We start from the raw sequence: 23,569 nt of genomic DNA, 5'->3' as shown, positions 1-23,569 counted from the left end.
TTTTATGATTGACTTGGATTTCATTCTGGAAGAAAATTAAGCAAAAAACGTCCTGCGCTTGATGAAGGTCACATTGTTAAAAATAAGTGTGTTACATCTTGTTACTAATTTTATACTGAAGTGTCTCTGTGAGCCCTTGCCTTTGCAGGAAGGTGAATGAAGGCAGAATGCCATTCCCAGCCCGTGCAGAGGCAGCTGCTGTTCCCTTCCCTTGCAGCCCCCAGCTCTGTGCTGGATGCTTCCCACCTCTCCTCACAGCTGGATGGTGTTGGTTGGAGAGCACCAAAACTGTGGTGTTGGTAGAGTGTCGGGTGGTGGAACTGTCCCAGCCCTGCCCAGAGTCCTTGGGGTTGCCCTGGGAGGGAGTGACAAGGTGGGAATCAAAACCTTGTCCTGCTCCAGCTGCAGGGGCTGCTCTCTGCTTGTCTGAAGCTGACTGGTGCAGGATCTCTGTTGAGACATGCAGCTCCCAGCCCTCACACTCCCACCTGTGCAGCCATGATTTTCATTCAGTGAAGTGTTCCTGGATTAGCAGTTGTGAGCTCCTCGTCAGCATCCCACAGCCTGACACACCTGCACGTGCCACGAGGACTTCAGTCTGGGCAATGGAGAATGCATCACGGATTCAATCCAAGGGAAGTGCTCCAGGGACCACCCTGTCTGTCTCCCTTGGCCTGCTCAGGTGAGTCAGACCAGATGTGACAGGTGCTTCTGAGAGCCACGGGCACCTTTTAAACCAGAGGGATTGTTTCCAGATGAGTCTCCTCATAGATAGTGGAGTCTCTTACCAGAGGTCATGATAATTGTACTGACAGCTGCTCTGTGTTCCCTGGAAAACCAGGTTGGCAGTTGGAGAAAGGTTCTGCCCTGCAGCTTGTAACAACACTACAGTCTATTTCCAGTAATGCTGATCCACTAGAGGACACCCATTGCCCAGGGAAGCCTCATTCTCTCAGGCTGAACATGCCATAACCAGCCCTCTTTAAATCTTGAACCCACTTGTGAGGAAATGCACAACCTCCGCACCCCCTGAGCAGCGGGCACTGCAGGGTCTTGGCTTTGCGGGGGGTTGGGCTCAGTCATGGCTGTAGGGAACCACAGTGCTGGGTCAGAGATTTACTGTGAACACTTGTAGCCCATTGAGATTTACCTCTGGGCTGCTGTTGTGCAAGTGCTGGGACCGTGCACCTCTCTGACAGCACACCCCCCAGTTTCCTAGGAGATTGCAGGATGGGAGACTGTGGGGTACACATGAGCTTCCCAGGGCAGTTAGATGCTCTTGTTATCACCACCTTGTTATCAATATGGCCAGCAGGCTCTCAGGTTACTGATGCTCCTGCAGCCTTGGGCAGTTCTGTACTGGAATTTGTGCAGTCATATCCCTGCATTTGGTAAGGAATAAAGAACATTGTGGCTGTCCAGCTTTGTCTTATTCCTACAGTCTCTGCCACATGCAGGCCCCACTGGCTCATTAAAGTTCTTGGGACTTGCTGGTGGGAGAGCATGAGCACCCCTTTCCTCCAACCCAGTGTGAGCCCCAGCGTGGTGGCAAAAAGCAAGGTGGAGAAGCAATCCCTAGCTCCTCTGGAGCAGCATGTCAGGGCACTGGAGCCAGGAGGTCCCAGCTTTGCCACACTGCACCAGCTCTCCATGTCCCCACTGTCACACCTGTGACAGCTGGGCAGGAGCCTAGCAAGGAGCAGTACGGATCAGGGCCAGGACCTGCTGCAGCCCTGCAGGCACTAAGGCCAAGCCCAGCCCTCCAGTGCCAGCACCAGGAGAAGCCAGCAGCACCCCAAGTCCCCAGAGCAGGGCTGGCAGTGGGGCAGGGAGTCACTCTAAGGTGGCCAATGGCTCACTGGGAACAGGAAGAACACAGAGAAAAAATTACACATTTTAATAAGGAAATGTGAGAGGGAGGCACTGAGGTCCTGCCAGCAGGAACACTGGCGGAGGGGGCAGAGCCCAGGCTGCCTCAGGCCTCAGCCCCCCCCAAGCCCAGGATCTTCTTGACGTAGTTCTGCACGTTGACGTGGAGCTGGGGGGCCGTGGCAGAGAAGGTCTCCATGGCCAGGGCCCGCGTGGCCTCGGAGCCACCCCACATGGCGCGGTACAGGGGCAGCGTGTACTTCTGCTTGCCCTGCGGAGACACGGCGCAGTGAGGGCCCGACCCCGCCCCGGCCCCAGCGGTGACGGCCCCATTCCCCCTGTCCCCGGCATCGCCCTGCCCTTAGCGAGGCACTGAGCACATGGCAAATGGGACAGGCTGCGGAATGTTGCCGTGAGCAGCCCTTGGCACCGCAGCACCTGGGGAGGGGAGAACACCTGAACCCTGGAGAAGGAGCAGACCCTGAGAAGCTCATGAAGTTCAGCAAGGCCAAATGCAGGATCCTGCACCTGGGTCAGAGCAGCCCTTCAGAGAAGGACTTGGGTGACAAATTAGGTGTGACCTGGCCATGGGCTCTCCCAGCCTGGAAAGCCAACTGTGGCCTAGGCTCATCCCCAGCAGTGTAGGCAGCAGGTGAGGGGGAAATTCTGCCCTCTCATAAGACCCCAACACTGGAGCACTGTATCCAGCTCTGGAGTCTCCAGCACAAGACACACATGGACAGAGCAGGTCCAGGGGAGTCCATGGAGCTGCTCTGAGGGCTGGAGCACCTCTGCTCTGGGGCCAGGCTGGGAGAGTTAGGGTGTTCACCTGGAGAAGAGAAGGTTCCAGGGAGACCTCAGAGCCCCTTCCAGTGCCAAGAGAGCTGGAGAGGGACTTTGGAGTGACAGGACAAGGGGGAATGGCTTCCCACTGTCAGAGGGCAGGGTTAGATGGGATATTGACAAGAAATTCTTCCCTGTGAGGATGGTGAGGCCCTGGCACAGCCCTGGAAGTGTCCAAGGCCAGGTTGGATGGGGCTTGGAGCCACCTGGTCTAGTGGAAGGTGTCCCTGCCCATGGCATGCGGTGGAATAAAATGAGCTTTAAGGTCCCTTCCCAAACCAAACCATCCTGTGGGATTATCAAAAGCAAGAGCCAACCCCTGCCACCAGTGCCCAGGGACAAACCTGGCTGTGCAGGAAGTCCTTGACTTTGCTGTACTCAGCCTCCAGGTTGTTCTTGAGGACAATCTGGCACCAGCGCAGTCGCAGCTCAGCGTTCTGGGCCTTGGAGATCTTGGGGTACATCTTGCTCAGCCTTTTCACATTTCCTGTGAGAGGGGAGCAGTCACCATCCCCCACAGGGCTCTGACCCAGCTCCCAGCCCCTGCTCCCAGGGAACCCTGTGAGTCCATCCCAGCTGTGCTGCAAATTCTCTGGGATCCTCCCGGCCTCGGCTCAGCCCTGGCCCCTGCCCAAGTGCCCCCCACCCCCAGCTCTGGAGCACCCCAGGCACTTGCTGGCTCTGGGCAGGACAGTCCCTTGCCCAGGCTGGGCAGCCCTTCAGGGCTGCGTGCTGGTGGCTCAGGGTGCCAGCACAAAGTGGGGGGAGTTTCCTCTGCAAAGAGGGCAAGGAGAGTTGCAGTGACATGGGGACACAACAGCCCAGCAGAGCCAGCCTGGGGACAACAGCACTGCACATGTCCCCATAAATCTGGGGACATGCTTCTCCTGGCTCTCCATCCTCCACCACACCAACTGAGGCTTCCCTGGAACCAGGACCCACAGAGCAGTTGGAGAGGGGCTGATGGCCACACACCCGAGTGTCCCCCCGATGTGCCCTCACATCCCCGGCCAACTGGCTGGACTTGGGCACATCACCCTGTGTCTCCTCTGGCCACCGGAGCCCTGGGAGTGCCCTGGCACTCACCTTCAGGCAGGGGGGATTTCTGCAGGACCTGATCCAGGAAATAGACCAGCTGGTACGTCCTCCAGCCCATGATGTCCACGGCTTCAATCGCCTCCATGTTCAAGCTGTCAGCTGCCCAGAGCTCTGCCAGCTCCTCTGCCGGCCTCATCAGCTGCTGCCCCGGTGACAGGTCAGGCAGGTAGGGCGGCCAGCCCGGCGTGTTCAGCCAGCGGTCAAATTCAAACCCTGCAGCGAGGCAGGAGGGAGAGCTGGGAACAGAGTCCTGAGCCCCACAGCAGCTGCTGCTGCCCAAAGCTCCCCACCTCCTCCCAGTGCCACCAAACCTGCCCGAGGATGGTGACCACCACAAACTAATGGGGTGGGGCCATCAGACACATGGGCTCAGGCTGTGCTTGTGGGTATCAGCCCCAGCACCACCAGTGGGATGAGCTCCAGCATGGAAAGCTCCTGCCAAGCCTGGATCTCCAGCAAGGCTGGGCCAAGCCCAGAGTGCTGGCTGGGCCTGATCCCAGTGCTCACCAGACTCACCAGGCTGAGTCACGGACAGTCCATGAAACAGCACCCAAGTGTAGAGCAGGGACTGATCAGGCTGAGCTGGCACATGCCCAAGCCTGGGCCTGATCCCAGCTGGCCAGTGCTGTCCGTGCCTGCTCCGACAGAGCTGGGCTGGCAGCAGCATCTCCAGTAAAACACAAACCAAAGGCTCCAGGGGACAGGGGCTGCTCTGGCACCTGCAGGAGCGGGGCTGGAAAGTGGCAGCCCCTGTTCCCTGGCCAGGATGGCGCTGTGCTGACCTGGGATGGAGTCCACGCCTTTCTCCTTCAGCTCTGGGAAGTACTCCAGGAAGAACTCGAGGGTGTCGTCTGCAGTGATGCTCTGGAACTTGAACCGGTTCACGTAGGCCTGTGGGGACAGGTGCCAGACACTCTCACCCCAGCAGTGACTGCTGCCCCAGACTGCTGCCCAGTCCTCTGTGTGCTCCACCTCATGGGGGAACCCATTCCAGCCCCTGTTCCCTCCAGGGGCTGCCCAACCCCCTGCATCCCCAGGGATACTCCTCAACATTCCCAGCACCTGCTGCAAGCACGAGGCTAGGCTCTGCCTTCATCTTACTCCCCTATTCACATTCCTGTTTCCCATCTCTTCTTCCTCTCCCCAGCTGCCCTGTCAGCCTGTCCTTCCCAGGGTCCTGCTGTACCCTGGCCTCCTGCCATGGCATTTTGACTTTGCAGCTCACACCCACCTGGAGGAAGGCATCAAACTTGCTCTGGTTGCCCACAAGATGCGCCAAGTAGCTAACGAAGCAGTACCCCTTCTCATAGGGTGTTTCATTGTATGTGTCATCTGGATTGACACCTAGAAAAAGGCAAAACCATCAGGTATCTTCTGCCCACCTGCAAAACAACACAGCCCTCACATGCACCAAGATTCCCCCATCTGTGCTGGGTGCAGCCTATCCCACCCCTCCTGCAGCCATCGTCTCTCCCAGGTCCCATCACCCGTGCTGGTGTTACTGGCAGCCACGGAACAGCCCGGCCCCCCCAGCCCAGCTGTCACTGTCCCACTGCCCCAGAGCCCAGGGACACCCCACAGACCTGGCTCGATCACCACCCGCAGCTTGTTGAGGGGATGCTCCTCCCCCGTGGCATCCATGTGCTGGCGCAGGAGGGCCCTTCCCGTGGCAGCCTCCAGGCAGGTGTAGGGCAAACCTGGGCAGAGACAAGCGGAGGCATTCGGGGAGCCCGGCCAGACCCCTGCGCACTGCGGGCACAGCGGGCGCTGCGACGGGAGAGGAACAGCATCAGTGCACGAGCTGGGAGAGCAGGAAACCCATACGTGTGGAGCTGGGATGGCAGAGCTGCAAGGAGCCATGTGGGGCAACCCAGCCCCAGGCAGTGAGAGATTTTTCGAGCCACTTTAAATTCATGTGGATAGAGCAAATTGTGCTGGGAGAACACGAGCTTCTGGACAGGACTGTGTGTCCAGTGGGGAGCTCAGGACAGCTGGTATCAGTTCCACATGGGAGCTGCAGGAGGATGAGGAAGGTGAGGCAAGGACACAGTGCCCACATTCCTGGCAGGAGTTGCAGGGAACTGTCCATCTCAGAGCAAAGGCTACCAGAAATCACAGACTGGTTCGGGCTGGAAGGGACATTAAAGATCATCTTGTTCCACCCTCTGCCATGGGCAGGGACACCTTCCACTAGACCAGGTGGCTCCAAGCCCCTTCCAACCTGGCCTTGGACACTTCCAGGGATGGGGCAGCCAAAGCTTCTCTGAGCCACCTGTGCCAGGGCCTCACCAAACTCACAATATCTAATCTAAACCTACTCTTTTCCAGTTTACAGAACCCCACAGGGCCTTGCAGCTGCTGCCCATCACCTCTTCCGAGATGCAGCGCAGGCTCCATCCCCACTGGCACCCGGAGGGATGCGCTGAGCCGTGGAACAGACCCCAGACCCACACAGGGCTCAGCACCCCACAGCCAGGCACGGCCACGCACCGTAGACCTCGGTGGAGATGCGCCTCTGGGCGTACATGGTGAAGCCCTCGTTCAGCCAGAACTCGCCCCACGTGGCGTTGGTGACCAAGTTGCCAAACCAGCTGTGGGAGATCTCGTGGATGATGACATCCACCAAGGAGCGGTCCCCGGCCAGCAGGCACGGCGTGACGAAGGTGAGGCAGGGGTTCTCCATGCCACCAAAGGGGAAGGAGGGCGGCATGAACAGGATGTCGTACCTGTCAGGGAAGGCTGGGCTCAGACCCCACTCCCCTGAAGGGTTCCTCTCCCTGTTCCTGAGGAACCAGGTCCTTCAGGAACCTTCCAGCCATACCTGCCCCAAACATAAGGTCCAAAGAGTTTCTCTCCAACCACCAGGAACTCCTCAATCACTCCGTCGTACTCCTTCTTGGCAGCCTCGATCAGGCAGGGCTCAGCCCAGACACGGCTCCTGGCCAAGTGCAGAGAAGAGGAAGTTTAACCATTAACTTCCACCTTGTTGCTTCATCAGACAGAAATTGCACAGGTTTATTCCAAAGAAAAATAAAATCCTGCTGATAAAGGCATCTAAAGAGGCCAATAGTGCAAATTGCTGTGATTTCTTTCCTTGTCTGAATATCAAAGGGCTTTTATATGGCTGCAGTGGCAGCCAAGATCTCAAGAAAGCACCAGCCTGTGAGGAAATGTGGGATCCCCCATGCATGGGGACCCACTGCCCTTATTCATGTGCAAGGTGACATAAGCAGAGCCAGGGACCCTCCTGAAGGTGAGAGGACACAGCATCAAGGCTCCTTCTCACACTCCAGTTTGAGAAGGACCCTCATCCCATGACCCCACAATGTGGTGACACAGACAGGGACTGATGTTCATGGCCAGTGTCTCTGCTCTCCAGAGCCCCATGGAGCAGGGAGAGGCAGAAGGTGGCTCCACAGGAGCTTCACAGTGCAGCTCCCACAGCTCTGGAGCCCTCCTGAGCCCCTTACCTTGGGCCAACATCAGCAGACACAATGTCCCCAACAACCAGAGCGATCAGGTAGGAGGGGATTGGCTGGGACATCTTGAATACAAAGGTGTTATCCTTCTGCTTCTCCCAGCTCGTGGCACTCATCACAGCCGTGAAGCCCTCGGGGACCTGAACATGTGGATAAAACCATCCATTACAGTCACAGCACACACAATGGCAGGCCAGCTAAGCCAGCTGGGATGCCACAATGTCTGATGGCAAATGTGTCCCAGCCTGAAGGTGCCAGGGCCAGGGGCACTGCAGGCTTTGGGGAGCAGAGCAGAGCAGGAACACCCCGAGCTCCCACTCGGGATGCCAGCTGCATCCCTGCAATACTAGGGTACCTGGAGCTGCCCCAGGTGCTCCTGGAGCTACCAGGAGGTAAGGAAATGCTGGAGCTGCAGGTGTGAAAGGGCAGAGGATGCAGATCCCTCAGCCGCTGACTCCCCTCCCACTTCTTGCACAACAACTCAATTTTCCTGTTCCCAAGCCAGCGTAGAACTCATGGCAAATCCACCAGCCTGGGCTGAGCCCAGGGAGACTGATCCAGTGTCCCCTATCCCAAACAGGGGTGAGCCCCATGGTGTACAGGGAATAGGGTTTCCTTGGTACAGAGCATCACACCAGAGCTCAGCAACAGCCCCATCCCATGCTCATCCTGTGACATTAGAGTGGCTCTGCCCTGGGAGAGCAAAATAAATCAATCCTGGCATCACCAGCTGATGCCACCACGTGCCATTGGCACCAGCTTGGTGTCACACCATGAAGCAGTCCCCTGCCACGCCGTGGCAGCCCCGTGCCAGTGTCACCACATGCCCACATACAGACAAGGGGGGAATCTGGATTTAGTGCCATCTTTGGGAAACAGCAGCTGCTCCTTCCTGAAAGTCTGGCAGCTCCAGAACTGCCACCAGGACCCAGCATGGCCCAGCACCACCACCTTCCTCCAGCTGTTTTCCCCCAAACTCAGCTCCTCCTGCTACAAATGCCAGGAGCTCTGGGCAGGACAGCCAGGCTGGCGCATGCGCCCGCTCCTGGGCAGCAGCACTGCAACTGGGGAGAGGCAGGAGCACCCTGGGGCTGTTGTCTTCATCCAAAAGGGCATATAAGAGAAAAATAGCTCAAGTAAAGATGAGTGATTTCTCAGCTGGGGCCCGAGGAGAAGGGTTTGAAGCAGTGTCCCTGCTGTGATTCCCCAGTGCTTTGGTATATTTCCTTGCAAGGGATCCAGCATCTCAGAGCAGTTTAAGCTGGAAGGGACATTAAAGATCACCCAGTCCCACCCCCTGCCATGGGCAGGGACACCTTCCACTAGCCCAGGTTGCTCCAAGCCCCGTCCAACCTGGCCTTGGACACTTCCAGGGATCCAGGAGCAGCCACAGCTGCCCTGGGCAACCTGTGCCAGGGCCTCACCACCCTCATAGCCAAGAATTCCTTCCCAATATCCCATCTAACCCTGCCCTCTACCAGTGGGAAGCCATCCCCCCTTGTCCTGGCACTTAGACCCTTGTCCCAAGTCCCTCTCCAGCTTCCTTGGAGTCCCTTTAGGCACTGAAAGGGGCTCTAAGGTTTCCCTGGAGCCTTCTCTTCTCCAGGTGAACAGCCTGGCTGGCAGGAGGCTGAAATCCCAGCTCTCCCAGCCTGGCTCCAGCCCTTGGATCATCTCCATGGCCTCCTTTGGACTTTCTTCCCCAGCAAACTTTGCACTCATGGAGGGTTTTGCTGCTGCTGGGTGTCAGGGAACAGCCAGGGCAGCTCCTGGGGCTCCGCTTACCTTCACAGTGGCTGAATAGGTGAACTTGACTGAGGGGGTGTCGAAGCAGGGGAAGAAGGACCTGTTGAGGACAGCCTGGCCCTGTGTGTACATGTAGGGCTTCTGCTTCCCTGCCGTCTGCTCGGGGGACAGCCAGCACACCTGGGGAGAAACCAAGACCCCAGTGAGGGGCAGCTCGACCACAGCTGCTCCTTGTGGAAGGAGCTGGGAAGGGGCTCCTCACCCAGGGGTGCTCTGTGCACCCCAGGCCTCTTGTTCCCTGGACCACCCCCCTGCTCCCCCCAGGTCTGGCGGCCCCCAGTTCACACCGGGTCCTTGTGGGCCTGGGTGTCCCACCGGGCTCGGCGTCTCTTCCATCCACCCGGTCACCCGTCGGGCTCGGTATTTCCTCGCCCCACCCTGCTCATGCCGGGTGTGGTGTCCCTGGTGTTTTCCCACCCCCCCCGGGCCCGGGGTCCCCCGGTGTCCCAGCGCTCACCCCGGGCCCCTCGCCCGCCTCGTAGTCGATGAGGAGGGTGAGCAGCTGCCCGGCACGGGGGGCCTGGGGCAGGGTGATGTGCAGGGCGCTGCCATAGCTGGCGAAGGGCCGGCTCTCCACGGGCAGCGCCTGCCCGGCCGCGTCCCCGGGCCCGCCCGGCGGCGGCAGGAGCGCGGCGCGGCTCACGGCCAGCGCGGGGTGCGCGTCCAGCCGCAGCTCCGCGCCGTCCGCGCCGTCCCGCTCGCAGCGCAGCTCCAGCCGCGCCCGCCCGCGCAGCCGCCCCGCGCCCGCGGCCGCGAAGGACACGCGCAGCTCCAGGTGCAGGTGCCGCAGCGACCACGGGCCCGCGCTGCTGGCCGAGGCCGCGTCCCGCACCGGGGCCCGGGCCCGCACCGCGGACACGTCCTCCACCGGGGCCGCCATCGCCACGCCGGGGCCGGGCCGGGGCGGGGCCGCCCGGCGGGCGCGGGGGCGGGTCCCGAGCAGGGGCGGGCACGGAGCGGTGCCGGCAGCGGGGAATGGAGAGGCGGGGAATCCACGGATGGGGAATGGAGGGGACCCACGGGGGGATCCACGGGTGGGGGATGGAGCCGACCCATGGGGCGATCCATAGGGGACCCATGGGTGGGAAATGGAGGGGACTCATGGGGAGATCCCTCGGGGTTCCACTGGTGGGGGATGGAGAGAAATCTATGGGTGAGATCCATCGGGGATCCATGGGTGGGGAATGGAGGGGCATCTATAGGGTGGACCCATGGGTGGGGGATCCATGGGGGGGGGGGGGGATGGACGGGACATGGGGTGGGAGCCATGTTACGGGGATGTAGGGGGATCTATGAGGGACCTATGGGGGTTCCAGAGAGAATTTAGGAGAAGGGGGAATCCATGGGTTGGGCAGAATCAAGAGATGTCTGGGGGAAATCGGGATGGGAGGAATTCATTGGGGCAAGGAATCTAGGAGGATCTATAGGTGGGGATCCATGTGGGGTAGGGGGGTGTGCAGCAGAATCCAGAGGTTGGGAATCCATGGATCAAGGGAATTCATGGCGGGGCACCCTTGGACAGGAGGGTCTATAAACATCCAAAATGGGATCCATTGCAGGGCTCCACGGAGAGAGGATAGGAGGGGACAAGATCCAGCAAGGGAATCAGGGAGGGACAGATGGAAAATCCATGGTGAGGGATCTGGGGAAGAGGAGGGTGGGGGTGAATGGAGCCGGGATCCATAAGAAATTCGCTGGGGGGGAGTCCATGGGGGGTCCGAAGGGTGCTTGGGGGGGACAATGTCAGGATCCACGGGGAGGGGATCGAGGGGATGACTCACGAGGGGGCTCCTGGGGACATCCGCGTAGAGTCGAGGGGGGATATCGAGAGGGATCCATGGGGGATCCACGGGGTCAGGGCAGCCATGTGGGATCCATGAGAAATCCGCGGAAGGGATGTTCCGGGGGGAGTAGGGGGGGGGTCCATGGAGTCTTCCCGACTCAGTCTCTGTTGCCGGTTCCAGGCGCCGCGTCTCGGCAGCCGAGCGGCACCGGGGACAGCGGGGACGGGGCGGGACCGCCCCCAGGGACCGAGCGGGGCAGGGGCAGTCCCGCACCTGCCTCTCCGGGCCGGGGGTCGGGGGACTGGGGACGGGGGGCCGGAGGCCGGGGCGGGCACCCCGGGCGGCCGGAGCGGCGGGGCCGGGCGCGGGCCTGCGCGACTCCTCCCCCGGCCGCCGGCCCGGCCCGCGCGGGTCCCCGGCCGCGCTGTCACTCCGCGACCGGCGGCGGCTCCGGGCGCTGCCGGCGGGACCGCGCGGGACGGGGCGCAGCGAGCGGTGAGCGGGGCACCGGGGGCGGGACGTGGGGCACTTCCCCGAGGGAGCGGCGAGACTCGGGAGACACGCCGGTGGGAGCGGGGGTGATGGGCACGTCCCGCGTGACCCTGGAAGGCAGGGACACCCCGGTGGAGAGCGGCTCTGATACGGAACACCCCGACAGGCACTGGCGGTGACGCTCGGGGACAGACCAGTTGGGTCATCCTGCGGGGATCGGCGTTGACAGAGGGGACAACGGGTGGTGATGGGGGACACCCCATCGGAGTGTGGCTGGCCACGGTGAGGGCGGCAGATGATGGGGAACACCCTGTTGAGGACCGAGGTGATGGGGTCATGCTGCGGGGAACAGCGGTAACACGAGAGGTGCTGGCAGGGATCGGGGAGCACAGGCAGCAGCTGTAGGGGCTGGCACAGCCTGACACTCGGGGCAGCCCCCGTGTCCTCTCTCCTGTGCCCCACAATGTCCCCACTTCTCCGCAGAGACCCTGTTTCAGCAGTGGGAGCTGCAGCGTGAACGGGCTGGGAAATTCCTGTGTCCCAGTGCCTTCGGTGTCCCCTGGACACCCCCAATTCCTGTCCCTGGCAGAGGGGAACTGCAGGGAGACGCTGTGGTGCCTCCCCAGTTCAGTCCTGGGGAGCAGAAAATGGCCAGCAAAGGGTGACGGGGGAAACTGAAGCAGGGGGACTGTCGCAAATGTGTGTCCTGCTGCCCCACATCTTTCCACAGGCAGAGCAGGTCCGTGCTGGCAGATCATGGTGTCTGCCCTCATTCTTGACATAGGAAGGTGCTTCTGGGCTGTAGGCATCCATGGGTGCTGCCCATAGGGATCCTCCACCAGCTGGGGTGAAGGAGCCATCCCCACACTCCTTGGAGCTGGGAATGTTGCAGCCAAACTGGGATGGTACAGGACAGAGGGAAAACTTTGAGATGACTTCATCTCAGGCTGTGTCCCTTGAGACACGGAGGTGCCTGTTCACCCTGATCGAGGGAAGCAGTGAAGACCTGCCGAGTGCCAGGACAGCTCTTTTCCTGGATTTCACCTAGGAAAAAAACAACTGGGAGGGGAGCCAGGGAGTCTGGGTGTGCCGGGATGCCAGGCCCACAGCCAGCCCTGCTGGATACCCGTGACTGCCCAGAGCGGGCGAGACCCTGTGCAGGCAGGGCTTGCCCATGGGTTTTTGGGGTGCTGTCTGTGTTCCCCGAGGCTTTGCCATAGTTGCCGTGCCATTATCCCTGGTGCCAGAGAGGGTCCATGTGCTCCCAAGGGGGTGACAGGGATGGGGGAGCTCCCTGCACCCCGCAGCAGCGTGTGTTGGTGTCTGTGTTGTTGGAAGGAGGGGCTGGACCCCCCCAGTTTCACAGCCGGGGGAGCTGAGTCAGGAAATCCCGGCTGGCCCGGCCGGATCCTGGCTGAGTCATTTCGCGGCGCTGAGTAAGTGCCCGCGCCGGGGGTGCGGGGCTCCCGCGCCTCGGGGGGGCAGGGGCTGCCCGCACATGCCCCTGGCCCTGGCCTCGGGTCCCTGCCAGCCCTGCCAACCCCGTGCCTCAGTTTCCCCCCGACATTTTCCTAGGACTGGATGAGACAGAAAGCTCCTGGGACGTGGACATGTCACACACCCCGGCACGGGAGCTGGCTCTGAGAGGCCAGGGAAAGGGGAGACAGGTTGGGACGGGGACTGTGGGACTGGGTGAGCTCTGAGGCTCACTGGGAGGAGAATGGTATCCCCAAGGCAGGATTTGGGATCCTCCTTCTAGTAAAGGTCTCCAGTCTTGGTGTGTTGAGAGAGGGTTGGCATTGAGGAGAGGAATGGGGGTGAAGAAAGGATGGGGATGAGAACTGAGATGGGAAATAAGATTAGAATGGGGACAGGGACAGGGATAGGGAAGGGGTGGGAATGAGGTGAGGTGAGATGACATGTGTTGGGGCTGGGATGAGAAAAGGGATGGGGTGGGGATAGGGACAGGATGGGATGAGATGGGGGTGAGGATGGGAATAGGATGGGGACAGGGATGAGGCTGACAGGGCTGGAGCAGAGCTTGGGGTGCATGTGGGGACGTGGAGGGAATCAGGCTGGCCCCACTGGCAGCAGGATGTAAATAACCTGCCAGGACACAAGGTTTTTTCCTGCTGCCCCCCCCCCCATGCAGCCCCACGGACAGGAAAAAGGTGTTTCCGGCTGCGGATGGGAGCGGGGCCCCAGGCCTGGAGTGGGATGTGGGGCCTGGGCCACGGACAGGGGGATCAGGTGACCCCCTCGGGCTGGATCTTGGGGTGCAGCCACTGATCCCATGGCTGGTGGGACCCCTGACCTCAGTGGGGCCACTGCAGCCCCCTGGGCCCTGGCTGGGCTGGTGGCAGGAGCCCTCGGTGCAGGCTGGCACTGCTGTGGGGACAGGACACAGTGCCACCAGCCTGGGGTGCCCTGTCCTGTCCCCAGTGCCACCAGCTGGGGCAGCCACCAGGTGAGAACCCTGGGGACGTGTTCCTCCTTTCTGGCTGGAGCAGGATCTGTGTGGAGCTGGAGTGGGCACTGTGGGAGGAGAGTCTCTCCTTGCCCATGACCCTTGCAGAACCAGTCCTGCTCTCTGACCAAGCAGGGTGTCCCCTCACCTGCATGCACTCCCTGGGGAGGTGTGGAATGCTCCACCACCATCAAAGTGTCTGGTCACCAGCCTGAACTGGGGACCTCAGTCTGGAATGGGGACACCAGTATGGGACTGGGATGTCAGTATTGGATGAAAGTCTTCAGCATTTGTTCCCACCACCCTGTGACCCCCCCCTCCCCCCACCTTCACCTTGCTGCTGGCAAATGAGTGACAGTCCCCCCCTCACCTGTCTGGGGCATCCATTTAGTGGCAGTCAGGACAGGGACAGCACCCTCTGTCCTCCCACAGCCCTTTGTGCCCTGTGCTGTGGGAAAAACAGCAGTGACAGGGAGGGAGCAGCTGGGACCACACCCTGCCCACTGCCCTGTGTGTCCCCAGAGAGAACCATCTCTTGTTCCTGGCCTGTCCTGGCTGGGCAGGATCGGTCCCCAAGCCCTAACCCAGCCCAGAGGAGTGCCAGTCCCAGGAGTGCTCTGCAGGGAGCAGTCAATGGCACTGGTGGTGATGAGGCTGGTGGCAGTGCATGGGGAAACTGAGGCACAGGCTGCAGGCAGGTGGCACATTGCCAACCCCTGTGGGAACTCTTTGAATGCTCCAGGTGACAGATCAGCCACCAACCTGTCCCAGCAGGCTCTGGTGGCTTTCCTGGTGCGTTTGCTGGCACAGCCTGAGTTTTGCTCATTAGCAAGTGACTTGTAATGAGCTTTGCTGAGCTTGCTGCAGGGTCTGGGTGGTGCTGTGGACATTGGGCACTGCTGTGGATTGGGTGCCTGGCTCAGGAGACGCTTGTTGGGAGAAGGGCTGGAAGGGTCCCCTGGCATGTGGCACCCACAACCACCATCGCAGGAAGTGACAATAATTGGGGGCAGCAAGATTTTCATTAACCAGGGTGGGGGGAGGTCCTGGATGAGCGGCTCAGGGAGTGTTTGAAGCTCTGCTCTGTCCCAGGGGGTCGTGGTGGGGTAGGAGCTGGGGTGAGGCTGCCTCTGGCTGTGGGATTTGGTCCCCTTGCACTTCTCTGAGCTTGTCTGGTCACTGCCCCATCCCGGCCCTAAATCACCTGCGGCACCATCGCTGCCCTCGGGACTTTTATGGGGGGCTCCGGGTCACCCCATCTCGGTGCCGGGCTGCCATGAGTTTCATTGTGATATCACATCCTGCAAGTTCCCTTCCACGAGGGCTCATCAGCAGGTGTTGGTGCCACTCTGCCCCCTGCCCTGCTGCCACCCTGGCGGCACTGGGGATTGGAGTGCCCCAAGGCATCGCCTGCGGAGGGAACAGTCGGGGACAAGCCACCCGTCCCACCTGGGGCAGCGGGACTCGTGTCCTGGCATCCTCTTACCGCCGGAGTGGGGAACTGGGCTCCGAAGGTCTCAGCTGTGCTGCGGGAAGCGGGATTGGAGCGGGAGCCAGCGCTCGAGTTAACGCCTCCCCCTGTTTGCCTGAATTCCCTGGATCCCCGGCTCCCATGGAGGAGCGGGGGTGGAAGCTGGGGGAGCTGGGTTTGTGCTCGGTCTCCGTTCTCATCCTCAGATCGCATTCGGGGCCCGTGCGGATGCGGCCGGGCGGCGCCGCCTCCGGCAGCGGAAGCTCCCGCTGAGCCGGGCAGGGCGTTAAGTCACGACTTCTCCTCCACCCCTTCTCCCCCGCCTTCTCTCCTCGCCCCTCTGGGCTCTGCAACCCTTCCTCGCTCCCTGCCGGATCGTCCGTAGCAGGGGATGTGCAGTGTGGGGTTGGGGAGGGAAGGCGGGAGTGCAGCCATCCTCGCATGGGCTGCTCGCTGCGGGCAGGCAGGATGCCAAAGGGATGACTGAGCGATACTGAAGGGATGTTTGAGGGATTCTTGGGCTCCCCTGTAGAAAAGTCAGGCAACCTTCAGATGTGATGACCTCATGATGGCTCTGTTGGCTGCCTCCTTTGGAAGGAGGAGGTTTAATTTTAGGTGGAAGAGGGTCGTGGAACTAGAGCTGCTGCCTGTGCTGGGCTGGTGAGGGGTATTGGGGCCAGAGAGAGCATTGCCAGCCCCTGACAATCTTTCCAGCCTCATATATTAAGTGACAGTACTCAACTCCCTTGGGATGTTGGCATCATGAACACGCTTGGAGTTGTTCTGATAAACCCTGGGCATGTGGATCCCTCTGGAGTGGCAACTGATGCAACACACACACACATGCACACACACTCCCACACCCACCCACACCCCACACACACACCCCACACCCACACACACCCACACACACCCCACACATGCACACCCACACCCCACACATGCACACCCACCTCCGGAGCGAGCAGGGAGGTGTTTGCCAGCAGCCACTGTGGATTTACAGCTTACTGGAAAATCCACTCATCCCATTAAGAGCTCCCTGTGGCTTTTGCTTTCCATTGCAAATACCTGGTTATCCCAAGGGAAACCCCCTTTGGGTGCCCGTGGGTGTGTGGGGCTCTCGGGGCAAACCCCACGGAAGAGTCCAGGCTGCAAGAGCGGCTTCGTTTATTACAGGATGGATTAGGGGAGACCTGTCTCGCTTGGCCAGGTAAGACCAGACAGGGCAGTTCAGCTCATGGTGGGAATGGTCTGTGATGGGAATGGCCCATACTGGGGCAGGGATTGAGGGGTTCCATTTGGAATCAGATCCATGGATTGACTTTCATTCACTCGGTTCTTCACCAAAAGTAGGTTCAGCATCTAAAACCACACCAATCTGGAGCTCGACTGTGATGGTGGCATGTCCTCAGCTCTGTGTGTCTGCTCTTGCAGCTTAATTTCCCACTTGGCTGGCACACCCTGTTGCTGTGACCCTAGTGATAACCGTCCCATGTTCCCAGTGGCATTTTTAAATCCTTAACCTGCTTTAGGGGGGAAAAATTGCCTTTTTGGGTTCCCCCATGATTCCGCTCTGCCTGTTGTGTGTTGAGAAAGCCGAGTGTTGAAAGGAGCAGACAGGCATTGAGGGTCTCGACAGGGAGCACTGGGGGTGCTGGGGATGCGTTGCCACTGCTAGGATGGGGGGACAAGCCCAGCTGCCCCCTCGACCATCCCGACCACCCAGAACTCACGTACGCCTGCAAAGGCAACAGCATCTGCTGAGTTAATGTGTTTTGCAGCCCTGCTGTGCAGCTGCCTCTCCCCCGCCACCCCAGCAGTCAAGCCAAAATCCATCAGGGGCTTCCAGGTTTCATGGGTTGAGGACCAGGGGGGTCGTTTCCGCACAGCGGCGGCAGACGCAGACACCGCGACATCTGGACTTGCTCAAAATTCTCTGGAGCAAAGGGCCAGGTGTGTGATGCTGCAGGAACACAGGGCTAAATAAATTATGCAACTGGTTCCATGGAATTTTGGCCCAGACAAGTGTTCAGCTGAATGTTACCAGAGCTGTGGGACAGCTTCTGGCCCAGGGCTTGATCCGGCATGGGGAGGTCCTTGGCCCCATGGCAGCACTGAGGTTCTGGGAAGGTTGTGGGGTGGTGTTGGGAAGGTTTTGAAGCCCTCAGGATGTGCAATAGGAGATGTTGTATTTTGGCTACGGTGCTGGATGCCAGAGGGACCCCAGGCTCTGTGGCGTCCAGTGGTGGCTCGTGTGCTGGAGGAGGTGTCCACAGGGCTACTGACGGCTTATGGCTCTTCTTGCCACACAGCACGGGAAGAGCAGGGGGCCGAGGAGAGTGGGAGAGCCTCAGGCACCACCCAAACCTTCCCAGGTGACCCTTCCCTGGAGGGACATCTGGAGAGGGTTCGGTGGGGTGCCACCCCATGGAGGGACAGCCCAGCCCTTTTCCGTATGGGTGTTGGGCACACCGGGACATAACAGGCAGCGCTGCTGGGGGACAGATGGCACCAGGCACCGGACAGATGGCTCCGTCCCAGACAGGCAGCCGAGGCGCTGGGCTGGTCCCTGGGGACTCCCTCTGCCGGCCCCCGGCTGGCGGCTGTGGCCCGAGGGGGACAGGCACCACCGGCCATAGGCGGTGCGGGCACTGCCGGCCCGGTGGGCACCGGGTTGGGAAGGGGACGGACACGGGCTCCAGGACCTGATGTGCATCCTGGGGGGCTGCACCGGCTGGGGGAGCCGGTACCGGGCCGAGGAGAGTAACGCCGGTTCGGGGGGAAAGGGTGACATCTGCTCAGGGGTGGTACCCGGCGGAGGGGAGGGTGACACCGGCTCGGGATGCGATACCGGGTGGAGGTGACAGCGGTCGGGGCGGGGGGTGACACCGGCCCGGGGGCGGTACCGGGGGGGCGGTGCCGCAGGCGGAGCTGTCCAGCACCGGCGTCTCCTGAATGTCCGCAGCGCCGGGGCCCGGGGACGATCCCGCTGCCCCCCGCTTCTGCCGGGCACTCCCCATACCCGCCCGCCGAGGGTGCTGCCTGGCGGAGGGGACACACCTGCCCCGGCCCCCGAGGCCCCGGCCTAGGACGTGTCGCATCCGCCGGCAGGAATCAGGGCTGTGAGAGACCAGGGTGGGCACGGGCTGGGGGAACACGCAGGGGCCGTGGCGAGCCGGGCACCGTGTGGCTGGGATACCCCCGGGAGAAGCCTTGGGCATCGATGACCCTTGCCCAGCCCTTCACGCCGGCCCACCCCCAGATCCTCGCACAGCCCCTTGCACAGAGCCCAGGCTCTGTCCCAGCCCCAGACCATACAGCCTCATCCTGCAGCAGAATTTGTGCCGGGCACAGCTCAGTCCGAGCTCAGTCCGAGCAGAGCTCGGTCTCCTGGCTGTACCCGCGGGTCGCTGACAGTGGCTGCTTCCGCAGGGCCAGGCCAGAGCTCAGCTTTGCTCAGAGCCAGTTTTATTGAAGTGGGTTAAGTGGCTAATGGGATTGCTGCGGAGGGGTTAAGGCAGGGATTAGTGCTGTGGCTACGGGCTGAGCATCTCTGAAAGTGTTCCAAAAATGTGTGGATGTGGCACTTGGGGACATGGTTTAGAGATGGGTATGGCAGTGCTGGGTTAGCAGCTGGACTTGATGATCTTGAAGGGTCTTTCCAACCTGACAATTCTGTGACTTCTCTATGATCTCTGCTTGGACAACAGCTGATTTCTGTTCTTCAGTGCCTGTCCCTGCCCATCTCCCAGCAGCTCCCAGAGCTCCCAGCATCGTGCTGGGGGGAGCAGACATCCAGGACAGGCAGAGCTGGGTCTGGCTGCCCTCCACTTCTACCTGCCTGCCCATCCACTGCCTGCACCCAGGAGAAGCACCTGCCTGCACCCAGCCCGACATTGCCCTCCGGAGGGGTGGGAGAGGGGAGCAGTGAGACCTCCCTGGGAAAGGACCCAGCCCGGTGCCCTGGCAACGTGGGTGGTGGCAATGTTCCAGGTGATGACACTGGCTGGTGGGCAGGCCGGGTCCTGGCCGGGGCACGGGGGCTGGAGGGCTGAGCCTGGCGCCTGAATTGGCAGCTTGTTCTCCTCTGAAGGCCCCTTTCTGCCCCGGCTCCCTGTGTTTCTCTTTGGAAAGTTTTATGTTCTTTGTGTCACAAGGAGCCTTTTCTTTGTCGCCCTTCCAAGCGTGCCAGGGAGAAGGCTGTGCTGGAGCATAGCCATCCCTGATGGCAGCTCAAGGCTGGATGCTGCACAGGGCTGCAAAGTGCAGGGAACAGCCTTCGGGGGCAGCTGTTTCACAGCACCAGGACCTGTCCCTTGGCAGGGGCTCAGCTCCTCATGCCTCTCACACCCTGGGGTTCACCCCTGGGCTGCCCCCTCCACCTTTACCCATAAAAAGGAAGGGTGTTTTGCAGCCCCTGAGCATCTCTGTGGGGACACCTGGCACAGTGCTGCAGCCCCTGGTTTTCCTGTGCTGCCAGTCCCAAGGGTGTCTCAAGGATGATTCCCAATTTACAGAGCTGTTCTGCATCCCAGCACACCCAGGGAAGGATCCATCCTCCTTTTTTCCTATTTAGCAGCCTAGTTTCAGCTCTCTTACCCCTTCCAGAGGCTGCGTCAAGGTGGGGAAATAGTCACAGAACAGCAGCAAGATGCCAGCAGAGGCTGAAGGGTTGAACACATTTTCCATCAGTCAGTGTCCATGCTCAGACTCCTGCCACATTTGTCCTAGGACATGGAACAGCATGTCATCCCTGACAGGGATCTAAGCTGTGATAGGAGAGAAACAAATTTTATCTTGCTTATAAAAGTCACCCCAAAATGCTACAAAATAAAGAGCAAAACGCTTACAGAGCCATTCACAGTTCTCTTGGAAACATGGGAGCCCCGTGACTGGACCCCTCCAAGGCACAGTGGTGGAGCCAGGGGCTTCAGCCACTCATTGTAGCCCCCGCAGGGCCAGAGGCTGTTCCCAGCTTGGCTCAGGTGATGGATGGCTCCAAAGCAGATCTGCTTCAGTACTGGGAATGCTCCAGTGACCCCTCTAGGTCACAGAAATGGGGACATGAAAGGAGACCAGGCTCCAGGTCCCTGTTCATTTCTGGCTGCTAAAATGACACGTGTGAGATGGATTTGGACACAAGGCTGAGGAAGTAGTTCAAGCTCCAGGCACAACAGATGCCTCTTTGAAGGAGATGCCTTCAGGGATGTGCTGGCTTGTGTCTCTCCTGGGATGAAGGACACAGCTCAGCTAAGGCTTTTTCTTCAGTGTGAACACTCATAACTCTGTGTATGGCATCGTCCGAAGGGATCAAATTCCACCTCACCTCTGGGATTAAAACTGAAGTTCCCCTCCAGACCTGAGCTCTGGAGGCACCTGGAATGAGTATCCTCTGCTTGGGTGGGAGATGAACAGCTCTGGCTGCCCAGAAGGCTCTGCCCTGATGCCCAGGCACGGCTCTGCTGCCCACAGCACTGCTGTGGCTGCTCCAGAATATCCCCTTGTGCTGAAACACCTCGTGTGTACCTGCTGCTTTCCACTACCACAGGACCCAGTGATCCCAAGCTGGTACCCAGGGGAGCGATGGGACCAAAAACTCACCCAGCAGCTGGAAGTCCCCAAATTAAATCAGGTGCAAGTTCCCAGGGCTCATGTTACCCAGATGGGGAGCAGCAGCCTGTTCCTGAGAGCTGTTCCTGGGCTGAAGGAGAAAGTTGTTTCCCTTTTGAGCTAATTGCAAAGGAGCTGCTGGGTCTATCTGGGTCAAGCCATGACCTGCTTTAGCCAGGCAGAGGCAGCAGGATGCCAGTGTGACACAGCGTGACACAGCGTGACACAGCGTGACACAGCACGATGGGGCACCCGTCCGCTCCCCTGCCATCATCACACATGGGGCATGTGCCAGGGACACCCAGTCCTGGATAGGGTAAAATCAGTCTGGAGGCAAAGGAAAAATTCTTTGGGAACAAGGATGGGCTGAATCTTTCCCAGGAATGGTTTTAGTTCGTGGTGGCTGATGCTGGATGTGAAGGGGGCTTCTGGGCAAACGAGTGGCTCCTCCTGGAGCTGCTGGGGGAACAGGGACTTGGCAGGAGCTGCATTGGTTTATCCCTTTGATGGCATTCCCGGGTGTGGGACCCCAGCAGGAGGGTCCAGCTGGTGTCACAGCCTGGGGGAACAGGGCCCCATCCACATCATCCCTCAGCCATCCCCCAGGCAGCCCATGGCATCTTTAGAGCAGGGTGAAGCCTGGGGAGGGGGCAGTAGTGCTGAGCCAGGCACAGTGGAATCCTTGGAGGCACCTGAGGTGTGTGTGGTGGGAAAAGGACTGCTCCGAGCCTGGCTCCCAGCAGGCATTAGCATCTCCTGAGAAGCCTCAACCCTGTGAGCACAAGAGAAGGATTGATTTTCTTGTGGCCAGCGCGGCAGCTTTGGCTTCTGCTGCAGCTGTGGCATCACTGGTGGGCTCAGAGGGGGAGAAATGGAAGTTGTGTCCACAAGAGAGAAATCCAGAGTGGAAAAAAAAATCTACAAAACCTGTTTACAGCCCTGATGCCACATGGCCCACAGGGAGCAGGCAGGGCTGGAGAAGTGCAGCATGCTGGTGGTGCTTAGTGGGTGCTGGGAAAGGTAAGGTTGTAGTATAAATCTAGATGAAGATTTTGCCTCTGAGTTGGTTGAGAATGAGCTTGGGACATTTTTATGGGGTGAGGGACAGATTTTATGGAGTAAGGGGCAAATTATCTCCCTCTGTGTTAGGAGAAAACCCACCAGAACCAGCTGCTGGGACTGGAAGTGTTTGTGTAAGGGGCCTTGGGGTGAAATGGGTGATTTGGAACCGGTGCTTTCATCATCCCTGCACCTATGGGAAGGAAGGTTCCCTTATCCTTGGAAGTGTCCAAGGCCAGGTTGGACAGGGCTTGGAACAACCTGGGATAGTGGAAGCTGTCCCTGCCCATGGCATGGGGTTAGAATGAGATGATGGTCTGTAAGATCCCTTCCAGCCCAAACTGTTCTGTAGTTCTGTGAAGGTCAACCTTGTTTGTTTTTGCACAAGGTGTCTTGCAGCTCAAGGCTGTGAACTGCTGTCCCCAGGCACAGCACTCTCAGGGCAGAGGCTGCCTTAAAGAGAGGGGAAAAAAGTGTAGAATTGGGGTTTGTAAATGTGGGTTGTGGGGCACAGCCTGGGAACAGATGGGGGAACAGAGGGGAGCTGCTCTCTGCTGGTATTCACAGCTGCTTTGGGAACATTAAGCCCCCAAAAATGAGCTGGTGTCCAGCTGGGTGCTGAGCCCACGCTCCCAGGAGTGACCTTTGTAGGTGTGAGAAATCCCACTGGCACAGGCACAGCCCTGCCTGGCTCCTGCTGCCCACATTGCAGCACCCTTGGGTGTGGGCTGGTGCCAGCACAGGCCCCCACTCTGGGGCTGTTGTTGCCCCCTGAGCTGGATCTATGTGCCCACGTGGGAGTAGCAGAGTCACCTCGCACAGTGACTCGAGGATGGATCTGTTCCAGAGCCCCCGTGCCTGTCCCAGCACTGCCTCCACCCACCTCTGCCGTGGCTCAGGGCCGTGACCATGGCGAGCAGAGACAGACACAGCTCAGCCAGGATGTGGGGAGACATCCTCTGAAACGTGCCAGTGTTTCAGAGGCCTCAGGGAGAGCAAGCCCAGAGCTGTGTGTGTCAGTTTCCTCTGCCCCTTAATCAAAATTGCCTTGGAAGGAGCTTTGTAGCTCCCAGCTGGAGCTGGAATTGGTGCTGCGATTCCTTGATCTTATCTGCTGCATCAGCCCTTCTCCCCGTGACCCACGGCTCCATGATCAAATGATCCAGCTCATGTGGATCTGGAAAAAGGGAATTTCAGTGCTGCCTGCGGCAGGGACATGGTCATCCCAGGGTGGGGAGAATGTGGGGCACGGTTTGGTCCTTGCAGACCCCCAAAAGCCTGGGGGGAGCAGGGCTCAGGGCAGCTCAGGTTGGGGAAGAGGCAAAACAGGATGGTTTGGGACATTTTTGAACTTTGTTAATGTAATACCCTCTGCTGGGAAATGCAGTGGATGCAAGGCTGAGGCTGGGCTGCTGTTCCCATTGGGGTGAAGGAGCCATCTCCCTGCACCCCACAGATTCTTTCCAGCTCTGGAGAAGCTCTGTCTTGGCCGGGTGGTTTGAAAGAGGAGGTGTGTGTAGGGGCGCACCTGGAAGGCTGCATTCCCCAGCCCACCAGGAACAGCCCCAGTGGGATCCACTACACCCTCCAA

The 23,569-nt window shown here is 59.9% G+C and overlaps 1 protein-coding gene across 1 annotated transcript; it reads right to left on the bottom strand.

Annotated features, from left to right (window-relative positions):
- Positions 1–1,882: 1,882 nt before the first annotated feature.
- On the bottom strand, positions 1,883–9,975 carry RNPEP (arginyl aminopeptidase). Its single transcript, XM_053963850.1, has 11 exons — positions 9,553–9,975; positions 9,075–9,215; positions 7,281–7,429; positions 6,632–6,748; positions 6,301–6,536; positions 5,394–5,507; positions 5,042–5,154; positions 4,593–4,701; positions 3,799–4,023; positions 3,057–3,199; positions 1,883–2,140 (listed from the first exon to the last, which is right to left on the bottom strand). The coding sequence occupies exons 1-11, from the start codon at positions 9,973–9,975 to the stop codon at positions 1,976–1,978; spliced, it is 1,935 nt and encodes a 644-aa protein (XP_053819825.1). The 3' UTR covers positions 1,883–1,975.
- Positions 9,976–23,569: the final 13,594 nt, after the last annotated feature.

Source organism: Vidua chalybeata, chromosome 24 (genome assembly GCF_026979565.1).
Source record: "Vidua chalybeata isolate OUT-0048 chromosome 24, bVidCha1 merged haplotype, whole genome shotgun sequence".
In the NCBI taxonomy this organism is placed as follows: Eukaryota; Metazoa; Chordata; class Aves; order Passeriformes; family Viduidae; genus Vidua; species Vidua chalybeata.
This window is presented reverse-complemented; position numbering and strand designations above follow the sequence as displayed.

What these genes read in the sequence shown, in the direction of transcription:
- RNPEP (XM_053963850.1), bottom strand. Translation starts at nt 9,975, where the DNA reads ATGGCGGCCCCGGTGGAGGACGTGTCCGCGGTGCGGGCCCGGGCCCCG. An exon ending in AGGCGGGCGAGGGGCCCGGG is followed by an intron (nt 9,216 to 9,552) that starts GTGAGCGCTGGG and finishes GTTTCTCCCCAG; the next exon opens with GTGTGCTGGCTGTCCCCCGA. An exon ending in AGGCGTGGACTCCATCCCAG is followed by an intron (nt 4,024 to 4,592) that starts GTCAGCACAGCG and finishes GCCTCGCTGCAG; the next exon opens with GGTTTGAATTTGACCGCTGG.